General features: G+C 54.6%; 2 protein-coding genes across 12 annotated transcripts in view; one reads left to right on the forward strand and one right to left on the reverse strand.

The window, feature by feature from the left end:
• ttll11 (tubulin tyrosine ligase-like family, member 11) overlaps positions 1–27,261 on the reverse strand; it is a 188,403-nt gene that overhangs the window by 105,472 nt on the left and 55,670 nt on the right. The gene's annotated exons all lie outside the window — the stretch shown is intronic.
• The window catches only part of dab2ipb (DAB2 interacting protein b), a 170,888-nt gene that overhangs the window by 105,290 nt on the left and 38,337 nt on the right, over positions 1–27,261 (forward strand). For 4 of the 10 annotated variants that reach the window (XM_051932097.1, XM_051932095.1, XM_051932096.1 and 1 more), the window contains exons 2-3: positions 4,342–4,445; positions 9,660–9,778. The exons of 2 other annotated variants lie outside the window; for them this stretch is intronic. In XM_051932097.1, the coding sequence (XP_051788057.1) occupies positions 4,377–4,445; positions 9,660–9,778 (188 nt within the window). In that variant the 5' untranslated portion in view covers positions 4,342–4,376. Of the gene's footprint in view, positions 1–605; positions 913–4,341; positions 4,446–9,659; positions 9,779–26,967; positions 27,107–27,261 lie in introns of those variants that run through there. 4 more of the 10 variants (XM_051932098.1, XM_028809014.2, XM_028809012.2 and 1 more) reach the window with 3 other exon arrangements.

Genomic DNA, 27,261 nt, shown 5'->3' on the forward strand with positions numbered 1-27,261 from the left:
GGACCGTCTGGAGTTGGCATTGAGACGACGGCCTACGGTTCTGGCTAGGTTTATTTCTGAGCATGGTGATGTGTGGCATCATGGCACAGCGAGATTTGGTGTGGTGGCACACGCTCGATTTCCAGCACGCCATCCCTGTCACATCGACTTGGCACAAATGGCAAATGGTGGATAGCCGAGGGAGCCACTGCTTTAGGGACTTGGGTTCAAGGCCCAGTGGAGAGAGTGACAGTGACACAGAGGAGGTGGCAGAAGGAGGAGGAGGAGGTCCTGGTGTGTGCAATTGGGACCTGCGTGCTGTGACCCTGAAGTGGACTCTGTGGGTCCCTAAGATGGAGGGCAGGCATCCTTAACAGGGTGTGTGTGACGGCTCCACGTGCTGGCATGAATTATGAGCCTCATATAGCACCTGCCCTCACACGTACTTACAAATGGATGCCATTTGTTTGGATTCTGCTGATGCAAGACAAAAACAGCAGGTGGCGCCAGAAGATCACAGAGCACCTTCTTGGGATCTGCCCTCCCATTCTTGCAGGAACTCCGTGCCAGCTTTTTGTGCCAGCCCAAGTTTTTGTTTCAGCAGCAGCTCACCGAGTGCCTCCTGCTCCCAACTATCCAAGCTTATCTCTGGAAGAGAGCAGAGAGGGGCACCCAGGGAGCGACGCCAGTGGGCACCTCCGAAGCCCACCATGGAGACGTCGAGACCCTTGTGAAGCTACCAGCCCCGTGTGTGCCCTGCCCGTCGGACAGAGGAGCGCCAAGACACTTGTTGCTGCTGAGCACTGGGACACGGTATGGCAGGAAGTGGCAGGAAGACGGCGAGACCCTCGTACTATTACAGGCTGCTGGGCAGGTCGCGTCTTCAGAGGCAACGGAGTCGGTCGAGGAGTCGGAGCAGGCCGGCGAACAGGGGTGAGGACGTGTGTGTGTGTGTGTGTGAGACGCTGCGTGAGCGTGTGTGTGAGGGCCTGTGCGCACCTGGAGAAGACGCTTCTGCACGCCAGGCTGGCATGTACTTCGCCCTGGTGGACGGCCCTTCACTGGCGCTGAGACCTCCAAGTAGTGGCTCGCCTTGTGTGCCCGGGTGGCACTCTGGTCCTGCTGTCACTACCAACCGGGCTAGAGTGGGGCTGAGGGTCATGACTGCCAAGGGGAATGGCATCCCCTTGTGTCTCATGGCACACGCTTCCAAAAAGGGGCCAAACACCTGACTGGCACCCCAGATTGCGAACTCAATGTCCTGCAGAGATGCAATTTGCGGTGCCCATGGCATGCCCCCTGCTGGTTACTTTATCACAGCTCTCTGCTGAGGCACTGGGCACCCTCTAGCTATGAAGGCGGACCCCCAAATGATCACTGCCACCTCTGCCCCTGAAGCGGTCAAGTCTGATCGAGCGACTCGTGCCGTCCCAAGTGAACATACACTGATATAGTGCCTTGTCTGGGCTTGAGACCCAAAATCTGTGGTCAAATGCCATCAGCTGATGACCCATTTGGGTGGCCTCAGGGTGGCGTCCATGTGGGCCAAATGGACTTTGATCTGCTCAGTGCGGCCCTGAAGTGGATTATGGGAAGTGAGGTGCTTTGGAAAGGCGCTAAATGAAATGTCCAGCATATTTGAAAAGCTCCTCAGACTTTTTGGCCCACCCTGGTTTGAGTCTTGGGACCCCAGTCTTGCTGCAGAGGGTGTCTTGGGGCTTGTCATGTGATGTGGTCATTCAAGGGCCGGTCACAAAGTATGTGTCCCGATTTCGCCCCTGGCTTCGGCTCTTTGCTGTGACATCTCGTTAACTTGGAGGGGCCCGTGAGCGGGGGGCTCTGGATGGCTTTTAATGACCCTCTTCCTGGACTGAACATTCTTTAGAACAAACATGCAGGGGGCCTTCTGGCAAAGCAAACTTAGTTGTGTGGCAACGATGTCACTGAAGTGAATGTCATTATGTGAAGCCAGACAGAAGAACACACTGGCACACGGGCACACACTAGCCCACTGTAGCCACACACTGGCACTATTAGTTTGTCACACATGTGGCCTGTGTGGGTAGGGCACCCATTTCAGCCAGCATTTCCATTGTATTTTCATGTGTCCCCTTTGCCCTAAGGATGACATGCCGTCCATCTGCTAGCTCACTAGGGGTTCAAAGGCAGGACCTGGCATGGCACACCTTGCATCCCCAGCTGCCCCCAGGTTTTTAGTCCTGAATGCCCCATTGTGATGAGAGCTAAAGGTGAGGTGAGCCGGGCAGGTGCACACGGGGGGCACAGATGTCCCCACTCCGTTCAGGATGGCAGAGCCATAGCTATGTAGTTGGCTCTCTGCAGGTTGGTATTAGCCACCTAGTGTCACTCTGCCACATCTCCATCCCATGATTTTGGTAAGACATGGTCATCTGTTAGCAGTAGCTGTGACCAAAGTTGGGGCATCGGTAGACCCACAGAGCGCACCACCAATGAGATGCCATCTAGCCTGGGCTGGTGGGCTCATTTGGGAACTCATAGTGACTCCATTTATGATGGCAGCTGATGTGCTTCAGCGGGGTAGCAGACCCCCGAGATATCTGTGCACCCCGCCTTGACAGCAAAAGCAGAGGGGTGACTGGCGACCTCATGGCATGAAGAAAGGTGGTGATGGACTAAAGTGGCAGCTGCTGCCATAACAGCAAGATAACGAGGAGTGCTGAGGGCATTGCCTGTTGGCTCAGAGGTGAAAATGAGCACACTGGCATCGGGTAGCACGGTGAGACGTCCTACAAGCCCAAATGGAAGAATAAGGGTGCCAGCACAAGAGGCATGGATGTCTTATAGTGGATGGACAGGACGTGCTGAAAAACTAACTGGCAAAGAAGGGCAAATCCTGGTGAAAATGCCACGTGGAATAGCAGGAGGCCTTGTGTCTGAGCAAGCGTGGCACATTTTGGGTTATCAGTTGCCTCGACAGTGATCCATGACATCAGTTCACCACCCAGTGACAAGTACCCTTTTGTGGAAGATGCCATGTGACATGAGCAGACATGTCAGCTTTTGGGCAACCCTCTCGAATTCTGTCATTTCTGCTCATCCTTTAACTTGCCCAGAGTCTTGGTGGTCCTCGTCCAACGCTGCCCATCGAGTAGTGCCCTTTCGGTATGGTCCTCGGTGTTGAGTTTGCTATGGTCAGTATGCCACACAAGACATTAATCCAAGTCCCATTTTAAATGGGCATCACATGTGACATGTGCCCACTTGGTGGCTTCAAGTGTGGCACCCTGCCATGCATATTAATGTAACACTCCTGAGTTTCTATATAGTGCCTTTCAGTGTTTCTGGTGCACTTTATCGTCAGGCTGAAGCCAGCAGAAGTGTCGCTGCCTGAAGACACAGGAGGGTAAGTGCCACGTTGCCAAAGGAGTGACACCTCCTTAATTTTGTTTTTGCCACAGGGTGTGCCACCTTAAAGCATTGTGTACGCCTCACAGATTCTCAACTGGTGCCTAGGCAGGCTATGACAACTAGGGGGCAACACCACCTGTCCAGCTGTAGAGTGCAGGGCTTTGAGAGCCAAAATGTTTAAGGTGGCATACTGCTGTGCCCGCCGTGTTAGTTCCAGGCACTCATCTCTATTTCTTCACTAAACGGCAACCATAAAGCTGCCAGGCTGAGATTGTCTTGTTATTACAGTGCCGCGGGTCGCCAGCCGTGCATAGAAGACAGCAGCTTAACCGTATAAATTGATGAAGCGGTACACAGACGTGAGGCGAATAAATCCTGCTGGCTTCAGCGGGAGGAAGCTGCTGGGCTGTGGATGAACAGCATGACCCTGTCGTTGCCCGGATGGAGAAGCCGGGCAGATCGAGAGGCGGGTGCGCTTTGCCTTGCTCTGCTGCCAGTGAGGGAGACAGAGAGAGGGCCTTGTGTGATGTGCCTCACTCACGGTGGCGACTGCTGTGGTCCATACCAAATTCATGAGGGCTCCTGGCATGTGCCAGCCCCCTGTGGTTATGTGTCAACTTTACCATCCATGTCAGGTGGCAGTGTAGCAATACTGGGGTAGAGGGGCATCTCTGTCCTTCGAGCCCACTTGGACAGGTGACTTGGACTCGTGGAGTGAGCCGCTTTGGGTGACCTGTGCCCTCTGTTTCCTTCAGATGAGCCTGGTGGGCGGAGCGGTGGTGGCAGGTCTTACCTTCAATTGGTGGAATGCCAGTCACTCTGTCACCTGAATGTGCATGTCTCTGCCTGTGAGTCCACTGAGGACCCTACTGTGGCCACACGGGGACACCCTTGGGACAGGGACGCTGAGCTTGTGTGGCCCTGCTGTTGTCCTCTCCTCTGTTCTCATGGCTCCCTCTGTGTTTCCTTTAGAGTCTCCTCCTGAGTGACCCGGCCGAAGACGCAGCATGCCTGGCACTGCCACGGACAAAAATGGCACCATGGAGCCAGCGGTGGCCACACCCTTCCGTGTCACGGTAAGAGCCTGGGGGCGGGACTCTGTGGTGTTGGACTAGTCGGTGCAGCGCCTAGTGACGCGAGTGTGTTGGCTAGGGGGCTTCTCCTCTCACTGCTCAGTGGTCCCTTGGCTCCTCTTTGGTCACTTTGAGTTGACAGCCATACCCATCCACTTCTGTCTCCAGTGTGCCTTCAGGTGCCAGTCGCCACATCCAGAATTGGCTCCCCAGGTGCCTTACCTCAGATGTATTCCTGTAGTGCCCAGTAGGGGGCCATCTTGAGACAGGACTACTCAGTGCCTGAATGTGCATCATGTGGTATCGCCAGGTGAAGGCAGACAGGTTTGGGCACCACGTAACCACCTGAGCGCCACGTCAGTCTTATCACATCTGTGCTTTCAAGACCATTGGGTGTCACGATCCTCTGACCCTCGAACCACACCATATGATGCTGCCCGTCACGCTACCGAAATGCCACAAGCTCATGTAGAGATCCGGTTGCCCATTTGGTGTGGCACTGAGCACACTGTGTAAGAGCAGCATGGCACACACCCAGCTGCTGCCTTCTTGGCCCACGTGGCCAATGTGTCTGGTTGGTAGCTGTATTGTGTGTTCGATATAGCGCCATTCCTGCCTTCGATGACTTGCTGAGAGGTTTGAACCCGAGTCCAACGTATGGAACAGAAGGCCATCTAGTGGACAGAGTTGGGACTGCACCCTCTGCGTCTGCCCTCTTTGCCCCTCTGTACCCATAAACAAGAAGATGAGAAGGCTTTGCACACACAGCACCAATGCCACCAGTGCCCTGCAGTGCCCACTGGGACCTGAACACACGTCCTTGTGCGAAAGAGCTGAAGGAGCACATGAAGGCCCTCCCCATATATAGCGCCTTTTTATGTATAAAAATAGACATCATATGGATGAAAGTCAAGTGTCATTTGGATTGTAGTGGCACAGTCCTGGTACCACCAAGACACCTGGAGCAAGGTCTTGGCAGAACTGGGCACAAAAAGGGCAAGACGGGATTATGCTCTGGGGTCTGTGGCACCCTCTAGGCACTGAGTGACAGCTGAAGACAAGGGGAGGGGCTCAAGAGGACACATGACGTCACTCGGCCTCCTGGCGAGGTGCCAGCCCATCACACAAGACTCCTGTTTATGTGCCCAGCAAAAGCAGGAATCTCCCTGCCCGTCCCCTCATTGACTTGAAATGTGTCCCCCAGAAGGCTTTGTGTGCTGCAACTGCACCCCTCTGCTGTGCCACTGGTGGGGCCTCAGTGTCCACACCCAGCCCACCTCACTGGCCTTCTGGCTGCCCAAGTCATCTCCAATTTGTAAATGACACTTGTCTGTCACCATTTGTCAATTTGCTTCCCTCCACTCTGTGGTCGCTGGGCTGGCACAGCTGAGATGGATGTCAGGGCCCCTTTACTGGCCTCTAGGCCCCTAAGATGGCACACTGCCCTTGTTCTCACTGGCATTTTTAGAGTCACATTTCTATTGTCTCTTGGGCTCCTCTCCTTGGCACTTGGCCTAGTCAGCTTTTATCAAGCCTGTGCCAACTGAATGACTGTCCTCTTCACCTGACTCCATGTTCATGTCGATATGGACGGTGCCCCCTGCTGCCATTTAAAGCACAGCCTGGCACTCCTCTGCCACCCCATTTTAATGTTGGCACAGTGCTTTTGGTTGCTAGCCTCTGACCAACCCATGTGTGTTTAACCACCTGTCAGCTTTGGGCACAGCGGTGGCTCAGTCTTCGTGCTGCACGTTGTTTTTCAGTTTGGTTTGCTTGTGCCGACCGCTGGCGGCTTTTGAGTGGCACTGCCAGTATGGATGAAGTGCTGTTGAACCCTGGGCTGCAGTTTGGCCACATTGAGATTTGTTGAGGTCCTTGAGAGAGTCGAGTTCTAAGTAAAGTACAAGGCTTCGGTCTCCTTTGGCTTACTGAGGGGCCGCAGCTCAAGTGGGCATAAGAAATGAACAAAAGCAAACAAAACAAATGGATTTACCTGCTGAGGATTTCTTTGTCTGATGCCAAATGCCAGGAAAAACCAGGAGGAACGGCAATAAAGGAAACATCTTATTTAATTAACGTGCCCGCCCTCTGCTTCTACTGAGGGGGTCCTCGCTGCGGGGTCAGTGTTACTGATGGGCAGGCATGGGGCAGGTTCAGGTCAAAGCAGGTTAGATGTGGGTGGGATCAGATGTACCATGCAAGACAAGGTGGGGCATGGGGCGGGGCAATGGAATGGCAAGTAAATCAGTCTGCGGTGCTCATCATACCTTCCTTATATGGTAAAACTCCGCCTCTGCCCGGTGAGCGACGGCACCAAGAAGTTCTGATTGCAGACCACAATTCGTGCACTCACACGTGACGAGGGTCACCTGTCCCCGTCCCACTCGCTCCTCCTCTGCACGTGGCTCACTTGCTTATTTCACTTCTTGACTTGACGACTTCAAAGTCGCCGCCTCCTTGCTGTTTCCCCTCCTCATTTGCATGACACACCCCCTAATTATCTTCTGTTTGCATTTCCTGGTCAAAGCTCATAAGTTGAGGAAAGTCCAGCGGAGGCCCCATCGACTGTCCAAGGGTGACCAGCACATGTGACTGGCGTGTCAGTAACGTGAGGCGGAGTGCAGCTTGGGGACCTCGGCTTTCCAGTTTTGGCACTGAGACTCATGTGGGCATCAATATCCTGCTCGAGCACCAGGCTGGTACACTACTTATTGAACAAGAAATGGGTACCCATGATTGGTATACTGGATGACCTCCCCTCCTATGGGCTGGAAGAGGTGAGCAGGTGCCCGTCTTTCTCTGACAGATCATATGGACACTGGACTTGCAGGAGGGGGCAGCGTAACCGTTTGGTCACCGAAATGGCCCCAGTGAGACGCTGCTGATCAGCTGACCAGGAACAGGAGGTCATGGGGGCCACTGGGGGGGGCATCACGCCAACATCATGCAGACAACTGGAGTCAGCAGCTGTGTCTCATACTGTCGATGGCCACCTTGAAGGCCACCCGTCTTGACTTCTTGTGACACACATGTCTATGGAGTCTGTGGATGATGAGCCATCCTGGAGGACGAGGACAATTCAGTGTCATTCATTATAAGTCCTCTGAGCTCTGCTGGCAGTTGTCCACTGCTGACTCTGCGCTGATGCCATGCTATCCTTGTGGTGCCTTTAGCATTTCAGGCTTTGCCCACCTGCATGACCAATCAGGTGGCAGCAGTCATTTCATTGGCTTTTTGGAGGGTCCAGAGTGGCACAAAGAGCAGACCCCATTATGCTATAGTTTTGGGTCCCCAATGAACCCGAGGGCGAGGACAAGCTATGGGTCACTTTCTTGGCACCGCCAGCCGTTCCAGCCGTGGCCTGCCGTGTTCCTCTTGCACTTCACTGCAGCGGGCTCCCGGCCCACCAGACAGGAAGTGGGGGAGCGGAGACCAGAGAGTGTGCCAGAGGTTTGTGAGAAACAGGAAGGGAGCCGAAAAAGTGAGTAATGGGGGTGGGACAGGAGGGGGGGGGGGGGGGGGGGGCTCCTGAGAACCGAATGACCGCCTGACATGTGAGGAATCTTCATATAGCTCAGGAAGTAAGCAGATGGTCAGCAGGACTGGCAAGCCGTCCACAAATGCTGAGACGGGCTGGCTGGCATAAGACAGGGCAGTCCAGCCAATGACCGCCCCTACAGGTGAATTGGGTGAACAGACGTGAAAATACGAGCAATGAAACTCACGAGGCTTCTGACAGCAACCCAGGTGGCACAGCCCCACACACATGTAGGGCCCAAATGCAGACACGCCCACGGGTGGGCTTAGGCTGGGCCCCCCCCCCGTTCATACAAGTCCCACGTCAATAATCGGTAGCCACCCATCCATGGCTTTTGCCACTAGTTCTGACTTGTTCCATCTCCATCTGCCCATACGTTGGCATCCATTACCTGCCAGCTGCTCACTTGCTCCTTTTGTTACTCCATCAGTTGACCATGGCACCTTGTCCTTCTTAATATGGTTTTGTGCCCTCTAATGATGTTACCAGCATGTGTCCTTGAGCTCACAAATGGTCCGGGGTGAAGGTCTTCTTTGCCTGGGCACATGCCATTCGATGTCAGTCTGGTGGCAGCTTCATTTCACAGTGTCACATGGCACAACGGACTGGAATGGGCTCTTTGTCCACAACCACCCTGGTGACTGCCAGACAGTGAGGCCCCCCAGTGTCCAAGCACAGCCTGAGACAGAGTGGTCATCTCAGTCTGGCATGCATTTGGTGCCAGTGTGTCCGTTGTAGCGCCTGCCCTGTCACATTTCTAATCTTTACCTCACTTCACATGGTATCAGGGATTCACGTGTTCGCAGGCATGCAGTCCATGGCACGGGCCAATGCCCACTCTTGTCTTCATCGATGGCCTTGCTGCCCGTCTGCTCCATGGTTAGGTGGGCCGAGTTGGCTCTGAAGTGAAGATTTTGTTGGATTCCTCCCACTTAGAGCTCCCATGCTGCTTTGAACCCAGGAAGGTGTCAGTTTTGTTGAATGCCCAAACCCCCCCTCAGTCAGGACATGGAGTGCCAGTGGGCAGTGCATCTGTACCCCCTTACATTGTGAAAGTACAGTAGAGGGCGCTGTGTTGCAAGTGGCACCTCAAAAGCATTCTCATATGTTTGGTGGCCAGCTGGTGGGGGTGGTGCAGGTCTCTCCTGCGTGGCCAGTTCCTAACATCCTGATGCCCGTCCTCCTCACCTCACACTCCTGATTCCCTTTCGGTTTTGCCCTTGTTTCTGATTGGCTCCTCCTCCTACACGGGCAGCAGAGGCTTCACCGACCAGAGAGGAATGACACAGATGCCCCTGTGTGACTGCGCCCGGCCTCTGCCATCTCACCTGAACCCCCCCCAACCTGGCCGTATCCCACACGACGGATGAGCTGAGCCTCGGCCCCCGACTAAAAGCGCTGCCGCTCCTCCCGCCCGCCGCTCTTGCATTTTTTTCTTTCTTCCTTTTTATTTTAATGCCAGCCAGTAGTTTCCATGGCAACGCCGGCTTAGGGGAGTCTCGCGTCGACGTCTCTGCCTGGGCTCTGCGAGAGCAGATGTTGGACGGGATCTTGCGAGCCGCGGCTGACAACAATGCTCGTGGTCGCGGGTGGCGGAGCTCGGCAGATTGGGATGCTGTGAGGCTAACCTGTGTCCGTTTGTTCTCTCCTGCCCACTCTTGCCCACCTCACCGCTGCAGGGCTTTCTGAGCCGACGCCTCAAGGGATCCATCAAGCGCACAAAGAGCCAGCCCAAGCTCGACCGCAACAGCAGCTTCCGGCACATCCTACCTGGCCTGAGGAACGTGGACAATGACAGGTAGGAGCCTCGTCCACTGGTTAGGTGGGGGGTGGTGGGCTGGGCTGGGCTGGGCAGGGCAGGGCTTGGCATGGTGCAGAAAACAGACTGCTGTACAAACTGCTTGTCAGCAGGTTGGTATGAAAGGCGCTATACAAAATACCGCTCCCATCATCAGCCTGAAGTGGAATGGACAAAAGGCTAGTCACCAGTTTGGCACAGAGGCACTATACACCATGTCAGTCAGCAGAGTGGCATGGAAGGTGCTGTACAAAACCCTGATCTGCACGAAAGGTGCCATACCGCCGACTTCCGTCTCTCACGCCACATTGGGCTCTGTGAGCTGGGGGTGTCACCAGGCGCAACTGCCCCCTGCCACTCACCTTGCCATGTGTGTCTTGTGCCACTTACTTGGCAGCGTAGCTGTGTTTTTGCCAGTGTCTCTGTGTCTGACGTGCTCATGTTAGCGCCACCTGCAGGTGACGTCCGCACTCTTCTTCACGTTTACCTTTGTGTGTTCATCTTGCAAATGGCAGCCATCTTCCTCTTCACTGTGAAGGCACCTAAGACTTGACTGGCTTGAGCAATCGCCCCTCTGTGCCCCGATGTAAGGTCTGCTTCGGGGGTTGGATCGGAGTGCCAACTGAAGTGTTAGTGGACTGATGCCCTTGCAGGTCCTCATAGAGTGCGCTGTCTGCACATCGGCGACGATGGCTTTCAATCAGCTGATGAGGAATGGTGCCAAGTGCTGTGTTCTTGACTGTCACTCTTTAGCCCTGTCTGCCCTGTTTTGTTAGTGCATGTCCGGTGAAAAGGCACTATATAAAAGTTGGGCTGTATAAAGCCTGGCATCAGCCACAGTGGGTGACTTCACCAAAGGTGTGTGCATGACCGTGCCCCATGGTATGTGTGTGTGTGTGTGTGTGTGTGTGCGGGCAGGGTCATTGTCATGTCACTGTCTGTGTGTGCCCACTCGTGCCACTCACCTCTGTGTCTCTGTGTGTGTGTGTGTGTGAGTGTGTGAGTGAGTGTGCACACACGCGCACTTCCTCGCAGTCCCCCTTCATTTCTCTTTCACTGTCGCATTCTTGTCACGTCAAATTTGGCACAAATGAGAGCTGCGCTCGTGTGACTTGTCATCGCGTGTCGCTCATGCAATGTGACCTCCACGCCGAGACAAGGACACCGGGCAGAATAGCTAGTGACGCTGGCCGAATCGCAGCCCCCCCCCAAGCTGTCGTCTGAGCACTGTGTCCGCACCACTAGATGGCACCGTCTGCATCTGCACGTCCGACTTGACGCGCCTCACTTGTCGGCCCCTTGTGCCAACGTACCAGTGACATGCTGACTGATGTGGCCCGGGCCCCAAGGATTGATGACACAGACTTGGCCCTGCTTAGCTGACCTCTTCTGCTTGTCCCTGAGGCTCAGTATGAAAGGCACTATATAAAATAAGTCCCCACACTCTTTGATGTGATAGTTGGCATCGCATTGACGGGTGAGCCCCACCTCATTTGAGAGGGCAGAGCATCGTCAGCTCAGACAAATGCCTGGCACCCAATGGAAGACACATTAACTGTGGCCTTCTGACAGCCCTGTAGATGACTGGCATGAGAATGTGGGCACATGTAGACCTCAGGGAACGGGTGCTTGAAGACAAGTTGGGGCTCTTGACCTGTTGGCACAGAAATGTCCTCAGATGAAGATGTGTGGATTGCCATGTGAGGTGCCAGTCTTCATTATTCTTGCCATGTGTGGCTGATGGATCTTTGAAACCAAGTGATGATTGGATGGCAGCGGTGGCCACTCACCATCGTAACTGACGGGCAGTGAGCTGCTAGGCGAGGCGAGAGGGTATTAATAAAACGTGCAGACTTGTCATTTCTGTTCATGGGCACTGCATTTGGCATCCTTTCCTCTCGGTGTCCAACACAAGGTGGGTGGCTCGTTCTCTCTGCTTATTCCCCTTCCATGAACTGACCGCTTTAGCTGGTGCCAACTCAACAGGCTTCTTGGACTGGGCAGGGCAGGCAGGCATCTGACTCTCTCGCATCGTGTCTAGATGCCAGTGGTCTGCAGTGCAAATCCCAGGCTGGTTTGTCCCTTTTCGGTGCAGAAAGAGGGGTGGCTGGAAAAACGACATGGAATGACGTTAGTGGTGCTTGGGGGTCACTTGAGCTTCATGGTGGGCAAACAGTTGAGGGCAGAGCAGGCCAGCTGAGGCTCAGCTTTGATTGTCCAATATGAATGAATACCCAACTAAAGTGTGCCCCCCCCCTTGTAATGCCCTCTGGGCCCCTGCCATGCCGCACTACATGACTTATATGCAGTCATATGTTGGTCACCATCAGCCAATAAAGTGACAGGAAGAGAACGAGGGGCTTCATAGAGGGTGAGGGGGGGCCCTTGGTTCCCTCCCAACTGTCCAAGATGAGGTGGATGGGCAGGCGGCAGCACCCGTGTCCCTTGGTACTCCTGGAGGACGTCTCCTGCTTTGTGGCACTCGGTGGACGACATCTGCATTTACCCCAACGTGTGTGGCAGAGAAAGGGCCAACCGAGGGCACATTCACCCTTGGGCTGCCACAGGTTTCATTTTCTTCCTGATGTCCAGATAGGACCACCAGATGTCCCAGCTGGACCACAAGTCTGTTAAGAAGCCAGCATGGCGTGTGGCACAGGTGACGGGCGGATTGGGTGGCAGTAGCATGAGCTGGGGGTCACAAGCAAATGAGGAGGCCCTTCAACATTAGGGTGATGAGGTGTAGTAGCATGTGAGACCTGGGGGGCTGATGTGGGGGGGGGGGGCTTGTCCTGTAGGGGTCCAGTGGCTGAAGCTCAGCTCCAGAGGTCCATGCCTGGCTGCTGCCACTCCCCTCGGGCCAGAGGATGCCAGGGGCTCCCCACTCAGCCGACACAACAGCAGGACTTGAACCCGTGACCTTGTGGGGCACTCAAAGCCATGTGGCCAACAGTGGCCAGTTGGGCTCTGGTCCAAGACGGTGCCCTCCTCTCCCCCTCTCTAACACCAGGAGTGTACTGAAGAGGATAGAAGATGGGTATGGTGCCACAAGGAGGTGTCCCAGTGGAGAGTAGATGCAAAATTCTCTGTGCTCACCCGCAGCCAGGGTCCCAACGGTACCAGATGACCGCTCACCCAGTGGAGTCCAGCTGCCCTCTTGTGGCGTTGCCATCTGCACGATGTTGGCGACCCTGAGATTTGCTGATGAGCTAAAAAGAAGATTCTACCTCTACTGCCCGTTGCTTAGCAACCGTGTTGTACATTGCCGCTGTATTGATTGGCCACTTTCAGTGGATTAGCCAATCAGGCCGTGCAAAACCAGACTGGAGTTTCGTGTGCCTGGCATGAATTTCCAGATCGTCTGGGTCTCTTTCATCTTCTTGCAGGCCTCAGATGTGCAGTTGCTGCCTACGGGTCCTCGTTTAGGGCCACCATGATGGCTGGGCAGCTTGTGGCTATTACGTGACATGTGCTTTTGTGTATTTGTCACCTGTGTCCTTCCGTGAGGGGTTTGCTGCCTAGCTGGGTGCCAGTCTCGCCTTGCCCATGTCTTGTTGGGTGCCATCCCTTCTCGATGACCAGCCTCCGTTCACTGGACGTTGTAGTTTGTGCCCATCGGCTTTGAGGAAGCTGCTGCTTTTCCGGCCAGGTGCCGTGCCAGTGCAGTGCTGTGGATGAGACCCTCAGGAATGGCAGGCAGCGCTCAAGGAGAGCGTTGACCCCCTGCATGGTCCTGGTCTGTCTTGTGCTTGCCATGGCTTCACCTCAGTTGCTAAAGTTGTTGCCACCTCACCAGTTCTTGGAATGCTTTTGTTTTGACATCCTGTCATCACTTTGTCACCGTCCAGGAGCTTCAGATCCCAGTGCCGCTCCCCAGCTCATTGCCCGCTTTGTGACTTCATTAGGCGTGTCACCTTCAGCAGGCCTGCCAATGACGTTCCTGCTGTCTAAAGTGAGGTGGGTCAAGTCAAGAGGCTTTATTGTCACTCCGTCCATAGTGACACGAAACACGGACCACCGCAGTGCAGCCTACACATAAACACGTCAACAGAATGCATGTGGCAAAGGTGAGCTTTGGGCCTCGCAAGCGAGGCTGTCACCATTTAAGGGGCTCCTTCCTCCCAAGCCAGGGGTGACAACGGCAAGCCTCACCTCGTCTCGACTTGAATTTGTTTCCTTTGTCACACATCAAAAGCGGGTGGCAGATAAGCGCCACAGTCGACTTGAGGCATTCATCATCGGGACAGGCGATTAGCGGTGGGCCTCGTGTGACGGCTTCGCACTTCCTTTGCCATTTATGTGTCGCTCTGGAACAAATAAGCAAGACGTGGTGACATCGTTTGATTAAAGTCACAGTGTGCCCAGAAATAGGAGGTGGCACGATGCAGGTGCCCCATACCAGTTAGTCTTTATTTGACGAGAATCATGCGGCTCATTTGCCGAGACCGAGAGACATGACAGTCGCGTCACAGCACAGGGGAACAGTGAAGCAGCCACAAATGCCAGCGCCAGTCGGCAGATGCCAGTGTCCGACACACTGAACTCTCAGGATTAATCGACTGGCGAGCTGACAGTAAGGTTGGGATGAGTCAAGCGGCTCTCAATACTAGCGAGGTGCTGGGATGGCTTCACAGTTTGTAAGTGTGATGCCAACACCCAACGGAGGAGTGGGCAAGCAGCTCATTTGTTGGCACTGATCCCCCTTTGGTGACCCACTGACCACATTGTCTCGTCTTCCCGCTCAGTGCTTGCCAGTTGTTCTCATTCATTTGCTATCATAAGGTAAAGTCCCCCCAGTCAACTTGCCCAATGAAAACCTGTGAGTTTGAGGTGACGGTGACATAGTGTGGTCCAGCTTGATGACAAGAACTAACATGAGAGTCAACAAGAAGCAAGGAAAGGATACAAACTCAAAGAGATTTCAGTGGGCATCTCGTGTTGGCATCGTGCCACTTTGGCGACAGTTCTGTCGTTCACATGGTGTGGCCGACACCCCTTCTCCATTCGTCCCCATTAGCCTGGCGCCACCTAGTTGTCAACGCTCAGTGCAAAGAAGCCTGATGGAAGGTTGTCCGGCACCCCCTAGTGGCTCAAGCTTGCAGAGCACCAGGTCGTCCGCCAAATTTCACCCCGAAGGTCCCTGTGCGATGCTGCAGTCATCTCTCCAAACCCTGGCATGACACGTGTGAAGTGCGCAGGGGCACAAAGTTGCCATGTAAGATCCAAGGGATCAGCTGACTGCCTTTGGCACTCTTGACCTGTCCTGGTAAGTTGTCACTAAATTGAGTGCTCAGCGTCTTCGGATAAAAGTGGACGGACATCAATGGTGCCCCTCAGGCGGTTGCCTTTGCCCGACGTTGGCTCTCCGTATTTCGTTGGATTATTTGTTTTTTTTTTGCTCCAACATCCGTCACCCCCCCCCCCCCCCCCCCAACGTTGCTGTCCTCACAGAACAACAGAGTGGCTGTTTCCATGGATACTCCATACGTTTGTCCAGTTGGAGCATTGGGAGGGTTGGCACCAAGAAGGTGAGCAGCGGGCACCACTCATTCACTGTAAAGAGAGGTATAGTTTGTTTGTGAGTGTCCTTCAGGGGTGACTGCCAGCAAACTGTGCCATGGGCCGAGCCAGGACAGCTGTATTTGTCTGACAGGGGTGGCAGGTGACAGGCCCACTTGTCTGAGTCTTGGCCTGGGGACACTCACCGTGTCGATGACTCCAGACGCTGGCAGGATTGCTGCTGGCAGAGGTCTATATGGTGCCCCTTGGCTCTTTTTCCTTGTGTGTTGCTCTTGGTGACATCGGATTGCACGAGTGGACGTCTTTCACGGTGTTAGGGGAACGCTGCGGTGGCCCGAGCTCTGGGCAGTAGGCAGTAGTGCCTGCTGCGGGTAACCCTGTCCCACTGTCTCGTCTCCGCAGCACGTTGCTTCCTGGTCACCTGTTTTTTTTAGCTTGAGGCACAATTTCAGTGTCCTACTTAATGACAAAGCGCGCGGCGGCTGAGTGCGACGAGACGGTGGGCCGGTGAAACGCGCCTGTGCAGGGGGCTCTGGCAGAAAGTCCTTGAATAAAAAGGAGAGCATTTCATGCTTCATCTTCCTGACGTTTGTAATCGGGCCACACGAGCTGCCAATTAAGATGGCGCGCTGGCTGCCCGTTCTTAAATGAGACGATTGGAACGACTGGCACAAAGACAAAGCCCGCTGAAGGGCAGGCCTTGAACTCTGTTCAGCATGGCAAAGGCCAACAGGAAGTCAGCACTGGCATGCAGTTCAACTTAAGCGGGGTAGCAAGTCCCCCACTGGCACATTCGCCACCTTCTGCGGGCTTGTCGCACATTCCTTGTTTTATATAGTGCCTTTCACTCCAAGAAATACAAGAGGAAGATGGGTAGTCTCAGGAGTCCCCTGCTCTCTAGTGGAGATGCCACTCATCTGGTAGCCCTGTTTGGTCTGGACAGTTAAGGGGGCAGTTACCCATAAAAATCTGATCACCCATTGATGGGTGACACTAATTTGCAAAGTGCCTTAGATGGGTGACAACAACTGATCTTTTTGTATTCTCCGTCGTCAGGATTCCCATTCCTTTGCTTCGTCCTGGTCGCCGACTAGTCGAGATGACACGTATGACTACAGGTGGGCACTCATCGCCTAAGCCCCCACTTCAGTGGTGGGCACTAGGCTGTCACACCTGCAACCGGGGGACAGTAAGAAGAAAGTGCGCCCCAGGGTGCTGCGATGGTGCTACCAGACAGAAAGGAATGGTGTCACTAGAGTCGGACGTTTGTCACTTGGGTGACGAGCCCCTGAGTGGTGGCCGCCCCCCTCTCATCAGTGAGGTCCACACATAGTAAGTATTGGGGCTCAGGTATCATTGAATGGTGATGTGGTCAGTGGCAGTAGGCGGTGGTCTCGTTCCCATGAACAGGTGCTTTAATGTCATGACTGGACACTGTGAGGCCTTGACGAGTGCCCTGTGATGTTAGGCGTAATGAACGTCACCGGCCTTCTGTGCCCCACCGGGTCTAATGGCCCAAAGTAAATCGAGAGACCACCATCTACTGACTTTCTGAGGGGACTTCACATCCCCACAAGCCACCTGAAGATAACTGCATAAAGTGGCATCAGTGCCCCCTGCAGCTCAGGTCGGCATGCAGGCACATTTGTGATTTCGACACCTCCGGGTGAATGGGCACTGTTGGCGATGGCGGTTGTGGATTACTGGCCACCTGGAGCATTTTGTGAGCCAAGCTAGGCCCAGGCTTCTTTGTGCCCACTGCTGCTGTACCACTTTCTTGCTAGTTGATGGCCACAGACATACCTGTGGGGGGGTGTGGACTTGGCCTGATGCCACTGGAGGAGCTGACATTAACATGTGTTACAAAATGGAACGGAGAAGAGGGCACAGCGCTGGTGTGACACGTGTCTGCCTCTCAGCTCATCTTTGTCTTGACCCGAGCTACATGACCTCATGGCCTTCATTCAGCTTGTCCTGAACTGGAGTGGGCAGCACCCCTTGAAGAGCCCATATGCCAACTGCAGGTGCTGCCCCCCAGTGGCCAGTCACAGCGTAGTGACAGCTGATTTGGGCAAAAGCAGTCAGGTAAACGTTGGTGACCCACTTGTCCTTCACAGGCTGGCTCTGGAAATGTAAGAGCCGCATTCTGGCGTGTGGATGGCGTCGCTGCCACATTGGCGGACGCCCGCTTGAGTGACAGACAGCTTTTACTCTGCACAGTGCGCCAGGCTACATGATTTGTATTCTTATCAGAAAATGCAAAATTCAAGGAGGAAGCTGAGAGGGAATTTGCATTGCGCCTGCGGCTGGCGGCTGAGGGTGGCACGGCGCGTGTGCCCAGCGCCTCCTTCTGTTTATTTATTTGTTTTCACGCTGACGACACTTATCTTTTCAGTAGCACAGCTGTCAGACGTGTGACAAGACGTGATGAAGATGTGCCGAGAAGAAGCACCATTCAGCAGAATAAAGCAGGACGGCACGGGTTTGGTACTTGGGAACCCTTGACTGGTGGGTGCCTCCTCAGAGCCTAAGCGGGTCCAGCTCTACCAGTGTTGTCGTGGCCATTTGTGCCAGCCTGGCAACTCCTCCTCATCCTTCTGGCAATCACCAGGGCTGAGGAGTTAGTGAGGGAGCTGGAATATGTGCGAGGTGGCAGACTGAGGTCGAAGGGCAAGTGCTGTGCCAACCCAACTTTTAATTACCAGCCCAGCCCCCAGAAACTGCAAGTTGCTTCGATTTTTATTGAAATGAAGCGGGCATTTCTGCGCCGTATGTGATGTGTGGATAGTTTGCCACATTCCCTTTCTTTACTGACATCCCAGTTTTCCGTTCTGTGCCCGCTCTTTAAGCCGCAATTTGCTAACGAGCCCAATGAGGGTGCCGTGGTCTCTGACCTATTTGAACCCGTGTCTGCACTGCCCATCGCTGACTGGTGTTATTGGCATACGATTAATTAGGGGGGATTACGAGAACAGCCAAGGAGAGTTGGGCGAAGCTCAGTTTCTGATGTCAGCCTCCCTCTGCCAAACGTGGAACTGAAGAGGAAAAATGAAAGACGGAGGCCAGCGTGGCCCACCAGGCTGAAAGTGCGGACCTCCTTTAGGTGACAGCAGAGCCACATGAGCTGGCCTGCTTGCTGTGTTTGTGCGCTGATGTCATCGGTCTTGTTTGTTGGTTGTTTATTTTTATGGCGGCAACGGTGACGTCACTCCTTTCCCACCGCGGTGCTGTCATTTTGTGCTTGTGCCCGCTCATCGTTTACAGTAATCATGCAGCATCATCACCCATACGGCATTCAAGATGGCAGCAGGTACAGCGTGCCACCCCAGCTTTAACCGCTGTGCTTAAAGAGCACTGCTCAGGGTCACCTAGATGGCTGTAGGTGGTCGGTTTGGGAGGGGTGCCAGTGGTGCCAGTTCCACTGTGGACCAGGCTGTCTTGCATGGCTGTTTTGTCTTCTTCTTTCTCTCATATTTTGTTTTTCAAGGAGGGTAGGGCGCTGGTGGGCTTTGCTTTGGCACATTTAGGTGTGAACATTGACTCCGTGCCAGCCTTGAGGAATTGGCCAGTCTTGGACAAGTGGCCCAGAGCAGGTCAACGTGTTCAATGGCATAAAGACACCTCTCAGTCTTACATGTGTGTCTAACAGGCAGTAGCAGAGTGTTACGGCCAAGTCTGTGCCCACCTTGGTGCCCGCTGTTTCTCCTTCAAAAAAAGTGACTGGCACCACTAACAGAAAAGGAACAGCCACACCTGGGCCAAATTGAAAGCAGGTGTTGGCACCCCACACTGGTCAGCCAGCAGGTCCTCATCTCTGATATTCTCACACAGCACTTCGAGGGTTTCAATTTAAGGCGTGCCAACCACGTCAGGGGCACCCGCCTGCCCGGGCCTGTAATGTGAAGCGGCCATGCCCTGTAATTAGGGGCCGCTAGAGAGGAGCAGAAATAGATCTGGCGGAGTGCATATGCTTGTGGGGGGGGAATCAGCTGGGGGGGCTACGTCTTTATAGCACCACCAGAGGGGGGCAAACAAAGTAAGAAGATCAGAGGACGAAACACCTCAGCAGCGGTTGGCGAGGTGACAGACTCTAGGTGCGCCTGGACAAGACTAGAGGAGGGGGGCACTCAGTCGCCCGCTGTCTTACTTAGCAAGCCGAGGACAGCAGTGCAGTGGACAGGCACTGGGGGTGCTTTGAACGCACAGACCGGGTGCCAACGAAATATTTGTGTTCCAGTACCCGGATTGTCTACTGGCACATCTCCTCATCTCACACACTTTTAGCTTCTTCTGTCAGGACGTGGATGCCACTCAGCCACTTGGGCATCAGGATGTCAGAGCTTAACCCCTTAGTGTGACAAGGTTACTGGCCACCAAGCACCAAGGCCCAGGATGCTCTTAGGTGGGGTTGGCACTGCCATTGCTGAAATGCATTCGTTTGTTGTATCATCCAGGGAGTGGGGGAGGGGAACGTCATTCTGCAGTGGCACACTTCCTCAACCCGAAAATGACAGTGCCAGGGCATCGGAGAGACGTCAGTGCCCAAATCTGCACTAAGACTTGCACTGGCCATATTCTGCCAACTGTCGTGTACCATTGGTGCCCACTCCCAAACCATCTGCTCAAAGCGAGCGAATCAAACTGTGATAGCAGGTAGACCTCACTGTGCTAGTGAAGGACCAGGAGCTGCCCACCTGAAATAAATGTCCAGGCCATGGGGCATGCCAACTGCGTTCTTCTCCTGGGTTGAATGGGAGAGTGGTGGAGGAGACGAGTGTGCCCACGTAAGTGCCAGCAGGTCTCAGTCTGATAGCGGAGCATGTTTAACTGCTGAATGTCTTCTGTCCCAGGCGGTGGTCTTCTTCTTCTATCTCTATATTTACGCAGTGAAGCTGCCCAATGGGCTTGGGGAGTGGAAATGTCAAAGGGACGTCACCCGTCATATGAGCAGCCTGGGACTGGTGTGCCCCTGTGAGAGGTGCTATATAAGTAACGTCCTGTTGGGGGCACTTTAGAGTTGGAAATGAAACACCTGCAGGCAAAGCAAAGCTGATGGCTGAGCAAGGGCCGCCTGTCGGAGTGCCACAGCAGCTGGGTCACGGACCAGTGGTGCCCCCTAGTGGGTGGGGTGTAGAACTTGAAGTCTCTGTGGTGTTACCTGCGTCCTGTCAGGACTCATATGGATACGGAAGCCCAGGTGTTGTGGCATTTTACACATATATTTGGGCTTGAAAGGTGCTATATAAAATGGATGGTCCCTCCTCTGATTGAGTCAGTCGGCCTTCCATTTTAGAGACCTTGAAACTGAAAACCACCTGGACATGGCGTTCCCTGCAGAAAGGCGCTATATAAGCACAAAGGCCTGATGTGACTTTAAGGGGGTGACTTTACCTGCTGTCCTGACGGGGAGCCAAGGCTGTCGTACCTGGGCTTGGCCATGGAAGGTGCCTGCCAGCTCACACATTGGACAAATGAGGAGGCTGGCAGCATGTTGTCTGCTCCATTGTGGCAGTTCCCATCTAGAAAGGTGACCGCTGTCTGCAGATTGGCATGCTGGACCCATAACATTGGAGGCTCTGCACTCGAGGGGATGCACCGAGGTTTGGGCACTCGAGTGCCCGTGACGTGCTGAGGTCCATAAAGAGCAGAGAATGGTAATCCATGTGCCACCTTTTGGCAGCGTCCCCCGGAGCCCCCTGTGTCTTGTTGACCGGGTGCCTTGTCTCAGACTCTTCCGTCTCTGGCAGTGCAGCAGATGGCCAGTCTGCCATTTGATTTTGTCTGCTCCACTCTGGGAGTGCCATTCCAATCATTCCTCCCACGGAGGACAGGCGGGCATGGAGGTCTGCTTGGCCTTTTATGGTCATTAATGCTTGGAATTGCGTGGCCACAAATACACGGATTGTCTTGGCCAGTCCGCGCATTGCCGAAACGTCCTTGATGTGTTTATTAAATTGTTGATTGGGCGTCACCATGACGACCGTGGGCCTCCTGGACCCACTGGGAGGTGGCCAGAGAACTGGAGAACCCCGGGCATTTGATCTGTGTGTGCAGGGTTGTACCGCAGTAAGCTGGCTAGTGCCCTCTCGGGAAGCCCAGGCCTGTCACTGTCGTCTTGGCAGAGCTGTGATGCTGGGTGAGGTCATCACTGCCTTGGTGCCCTACGATGACAGGCACAACCCCAGATGGCACTTTAACACTGAACAGAAAATCCAAAAGGGTCAAAAGGGTTGTGTACTGAGCAGAAGGAGAACGCCAAATATCCACCAAGAAGCTGCAAAGAAAAAGCCTCGTCCCGCACTGTGCCCAGTGACATAGGGTCTGCCCACATGATCTTCTTGACGATGACTGGCCCCAGGACTGATCCTCAAACACACACTTGAGACACAAAGGTGGGCCGTGACTGGAACTGGCTGCTGCCCCATACAGGACACTGTGGGCACCGCTGGGCACAAAATGCTGCACTTTGTTGCCTGATCTGCTAATTGATCCAACAATTTGTCCTCTATGAGTGCCACCTGAACTCTTGTCACGCACGCTGGTGTGCCTGAGTCACCTTAACACAGCACCAGCCTTCATCCCCTTGTGACACACTGGGCACTGTTATGAACCCAGCTGGGCACTATATTAGGTGCATAGAGATGTTGTTGAGCCTTCTGTGTCCAATGCCTTGCCCATAGGGGGGTCAAGTGGCATTGAGAGACTCAGCTCATTCCGAGCCCCCTGATGCCAAGATGGCATCTCGAGTTAAAAGTTAAAGGTGGGGTTGTAAAGGACGAGGATTTCCACTGGCCTGTGCTGATGACATAGTGGACGAATCACTGGGGCATACAGGTGGGGCACACATAGGACTGACCAGTGACCCACTGTGCTACACTTGCACTCCTTAGCCAGCGGTGTGCCAGGGTCCATCTTGGTGCAGACAGCAGCCGCGGCACAGTCATCACTCTCTTAGGGGGACCTAATTTTCAAAAGAGCTTCCAGCTGAAAGGCGCTATAAAAACGGACATCTTGTGGCCATCCAGTCACCACTGACCCGGGGGCTGTCCAGCTCTTGCACATGTGGTGCCAGTCTATTCAGTGTGATTTGAAGATATTCACTGGGCACCCACAGCTCGTTTCATCTTCTTAGTGCCAAGTCACCCCCTTCATTGTTTAGCTGCTGCCTGCTTTGCCCGAGTGATGTCTGGGTGACATTTCATCAAAGTCCATCGAGGCATCCAGACAACCCACCTGCATAAATGGGCGAGCTGCCCGTACTCTCGCTTTCAACTCCGTGTTTAGCAGCGAATGCCACATGGGCAACGGTGTCGTCTCATGTCACTTTCACTGTAGATGGGACAACACAACTGTAGTGAAAGGCGCTATATACTGGGGGAGATGCTGCCTGCGCACCCCTATGGCACCCAAGTTTGCTGGCCTTGCATGAGGACAAGCTTTAGTGTCCATTTTCAGATTTTATAGCGCCTTGTGTGCCATGACACATGTCCACCAAGTCATCACCCGCATACGCTCACTCTATATAGTGCCTTTTATCATCGTGCCCTGTGCCTCATCTCAGACTTGACCTAAGTGGTTTATATGGCGCCTTTCATCAGTGGTGCACGGGGACGTCGGGGAGTCAAAACATACGGTGAAACGAGGCCCGAGCCGGAGTGGACATCCGCCTTCTGTACTCAGCATGCTGTGTTTGGTGGGCACATTCCAGTGAGAGCGCCTAAGAGCCTTAAAGTGAAAGCCCCCCGCCGTGCCCACCTAATTGTTATGAGCCATAAGCCCATTAAAAGGCAATCGAGTTGTGCTAATCCTGCGTAATCCGTGCCACTGCTGCTTATTGGATTTGACAGCGTCCACGGCCCTGCAGCCTGCCAGTCGACCTCGAGCGCCTGTGCCACTACGGCACTGATACATCGAGAAGACACGGGTGGGGTGGCCCCAATGGCACTGAGCAGGGGAGCGGCAGGGGTGTGGCCCTGAGAGTCGGACGACACCCAGCCCGCCATCTTCCTGGCATTTAGAGCAGTGACAAGCAGACACAGGGTGGCATCTCACATGCTGGCCTCACCCTGGTGGTGCCAGACACAACAGCCAAACCAGCATAAGTCGCATGTGGTTGTGGAGAGGGTGCTGTGACGATGCGGGTTCGCTGCATACTCCCATCGTCCGTCCGGGAGCTCTTGAACCCTTCACCGTCGGTAATGTTACCAATGAGCTTGGCAGTGAGGCACAACAGTGGAGCAAGGGGGTGGCGTAGAAGTGCAAGAGTGCTTTTATTAAACCGCTGGCAGCCCGGGGTCTTCTGTTTACCTGGCGGCTCTCCTGCTTCTCCCATTGGGCTTTGCAACAAGAGAGTCGCCATACCTGCAGCTGACCTTCTTTCCACATAACTGATGTGGTGGCCTTCCGATCCCTGGCATCGGTTGCACTTTCCCAGACCGAGACTCGGCTTTTCACCCAAAGGCCAGGACGCTCACGTTGGGGCTTCTACTTCCAAGCCCGCCGACTGTCGCTGCCTTCTCGGCCTTACGCGGCCAGCCGTCCTTCATCATCCTTGATCGCTCAGCTGGACCGACCGCTTCCTTCGGCCCCACCGAGTGTCGGCCAAACACCCCTGCTAGGGCCCACCGTCCAGCTGCCTGCCCGCCTGTGATCGCTCACTCGATTACTCGCTCGCTCCGGCTTTTTCCTCCCACTTCCTGCTCTCCTGCAACCTCCGGCTCTTTTTCTTTTTCTCTCCCTTTAGCCGCCTTGCGCTTCTATTTATGAAGAGGACGTGGCAGCCGTGGCCAATCAGCAGCCCCGGAACAATCACCTGTGCACTTAGGTGAGACACGCCCACATCACGAATCAGCCACACAACCACCGCCACGCCCACTGGTGATTATTTCTTTAAAAGTGGCCTTCCTGATGGGAGCTGGGTAGCAGCATGGTACACTGGCTCCTGGCATCGCGGGTTCATTCTGGGTAAGGGCTCTGCCTCCCCATGCCAGCACACTGGCCTGCTGGCGGAGCCTACGGGTTCAACTGGACCACTATTGCTGTGACTGCTGATTTCACAAAAAATCGAGGAGATCATCTGGTGCCACCTGTTGGCAGCATGGCACAGCCCTAACCCTGTCAGTCAAGCACTACTGCTGGACGTTTGTGTTGGCAGCTGGTGATTGCCAGCTGCTTTTGAATTCGGCTCGACCAGTGCATCTGTGCCACTCCATGAACTTTACCCTGAGGTCCTTGATGAAGGTCATCTCAAGGGCCCACACGCCCGGACCCCCTCTCAGCCATCTGAGATGGCACATGTTGCAGCCAATGCCTGTCCATGTGGCCAAGATGACTGATGATGGATTGGCTGAGGAGTTACATGAGCCAGTGCCCTTCCTCACTGTGAGCCAACACCCAAATGCCATTGGTGAAGGACACCAGTGTAAAGTGGCCATCCAGTCTCGGCTTTTCATTTGTGTATACGCATGTCCCACTCCAAGTGCCAGTTCCTGCAAAATGTCCATTTCTGTGACAGTGAGAGCGGTGCCACACGATAAATGGCATCCGTGAGACTGGCAAGGGACAAGAGGATAAGGAAGCTGTTCACAGGGTCGGCCGTTCATCGCCACTTGTGCTGTTAGTCTTTGTGTGTGGGAGGTTGACCTGTGGACCCTTGGCATGCTGGACTGGCACGCTGCACACAGATGGTGCCAGGCAGGACCTACGCCAGCTCTCATTCAAGGTTATTCATCTGTACCCAGTATACCAGTGAGCAGCATATGTCCTTGGTTTTGTGTTTATTTGGATGCCCGGCTTCTCACAATGAAGACAGACGAGGGTCACCTGCCAGCCTTCCTGTCGTCCTAAATCTCTGGGCCTCCCTCAGCTTCACTCATCTGTCATCCTGGGGCTTCACTTTGTTAGTCTGCAGCCGGACCCTGTGGATAACCAGGGGCACCACACGAAGTGGGCAGACTTATGTGATGGTCGTCTGGGGACAGCAGTGATGATGTCCATTCTACACAAGGGCCTCGCTTTTGACTGTCCCGTCAAATACTGAAACGCCCCGTGAGGACTACATGGCATGCATCCTGTTAACATGGTAGTGCCAAACCTGCATCTTTAACACTTGGCATGCCCTCATTTACCATAAATACACGCATCTGCAGGGGCACTCCAGTGCAGACCACCAGATCACATGTCCAGCAGCTGGACCACCACAGCCTTTCGACACAATAGCGCAGGTTCAAACGGCTCAGCGATGGCACCTTCCACGCTCGCCTCCACGGCCGCCTTCGGGCAAATCTTCACGGACCCCCAGAGGTACGTGAACGGCTGATCAAGTCGGCCAGCCTTGCGGTCACTGTAGTCCCAGCTTGGCCATATTCTGCACTGGGCTGAGTGGCCAGTCTTTGTCACATCTAACTTGTGCCGTCATGACCTTTGGCTAGCAGGTTGCCACTCTGCTGAGGGGTCCCATGAGGCAGCGGGCACGTTCACCATGTCAACTGCACTGCTGGCAGCACATCATATACTGCCTTTGATCTTAGAAGAGGGGTGTCTGGCTGATATGATGTTGCCAGTGACAAAAACAGCACTTGGGTGGCAGAGCTCAGCCACCAGTGAGACCTCCAGAGCAGGGAGATGGCAGCACAGGCGGGGAGACCAGTAAGTGCCCTGATGACACTAAAGGGCCTGCCAGGGTGCAAGTGAGGTGGTGAAGGGGCTGGCAGGAGGTCTCCATACTTACTTTGTGATAGGAGACACCCCCTAGCTGAAGGTCAGGGCTGGTCTAGAGAGGTGGCAACATGATGACCTTTATGACAAGTGGTGGGTGCCAGTCACTTATAGGGGAGACGAGGAGATCAAAAGCAGAGCAGCCTGACCCCGAAGTGGACCCAAGTGATGATGGCAAGGGCTTACAGACGCCACAGGAAAGGGCACACCTTGACGTCAGAAATGGAAAGGTCTGAGGAAGGGAGCCACTCCACTGGGGCGACAGGGGTTCAAAACGCCCACCAAGACTGGCAGTAGTGTGCCACGTAGGGCCCATACTCGCTCCGTCTGACACTGGTCACCTCACAATCCACCCATCCATTTTCCTAACCGTCTTATTAAGGACAAGGTCGTGGGGCAGGTCTGGGCACAAGGCAGGTGCAATCCCAGTCCTGGGTGCCAGTCCACCCCAGGGCACAAGCCCAGCCTTCCATCTATTTTCCATTCCTGAGGCAGGAGGACCTTAACGCCTGACTCACCAGCATTTGGAGCTGGGCACAGTTGGGATGCTCGTTCATTGCAGGCGAAGGATAAAGTCATCCATCCTGGGCCAATCTAGAGATGCCAGGTCACCCCATATGTTCCATGTGGGAGGAAACCAGAATTCACCCGCAGTGCCACCCAGAGGTTCGAGGCCTCGTGCGACTGCTCTGCACCGGAGTACAACTGCGAGCGCTTTGCCATGGTGGACACTACGGGTCAGCGGGAGCCTAACGATGACGCGGCCGCAGGGTCGCCATTCTCACGACCCCACTTAGCGAGGCCCGCCGGCGCGCGCCTCCATCGCCGCGCCCCACCTTCGTTTCCTCGAAGTCCCGCCCACTTCCTTGCCTGTCAGCTAGCCGCCTAATTCCCATTAGCCGCGCCACGTGTCGCTCTACGTCGTTCCCAGCGCTGAAGCCCCGCCCCCGCCCCACCCCCCAGCCCATATGTTGCCGTGGCGCTTCAAAGTGACCGGCGCCATTCAAGCTCCGCCCCGCCGAGGGAGCCGCTCGCCATCCCGCCCGCGGCTTCGGGATAGGGCCGGTGTCAAGCGCCTGGCAGTCACTCACGGTGGGTCAAGCCTGCACGATGTCGTCCTAATGTCGTTGTCGTTTACTCGTTCTGTGTGTGTGGCGCTGCGCGGTAGACGAGTGCCTGGCGAGTGGCGGGGCTGCGCTTCGCGGCGTTCTCAATAAACTTGAGTGGAAACAACGAACTTCAATTTC

The sequence above is a fragment of the Erpetoichthys calabaricus genome, chromosome 9, assembly GCF_900747795.2.
Source record: "Erpetoichthys calabaricus chromosome 9, fErpCal1.3, whole genome shotgun sequence".
Taxonomy (NCBI): Eukaryota; Metazoa; Chordata; class Cladistia; order Polypteriformes; family Polypteridae; genus Erpetoichthys; species Erpetoichthys calabaricus.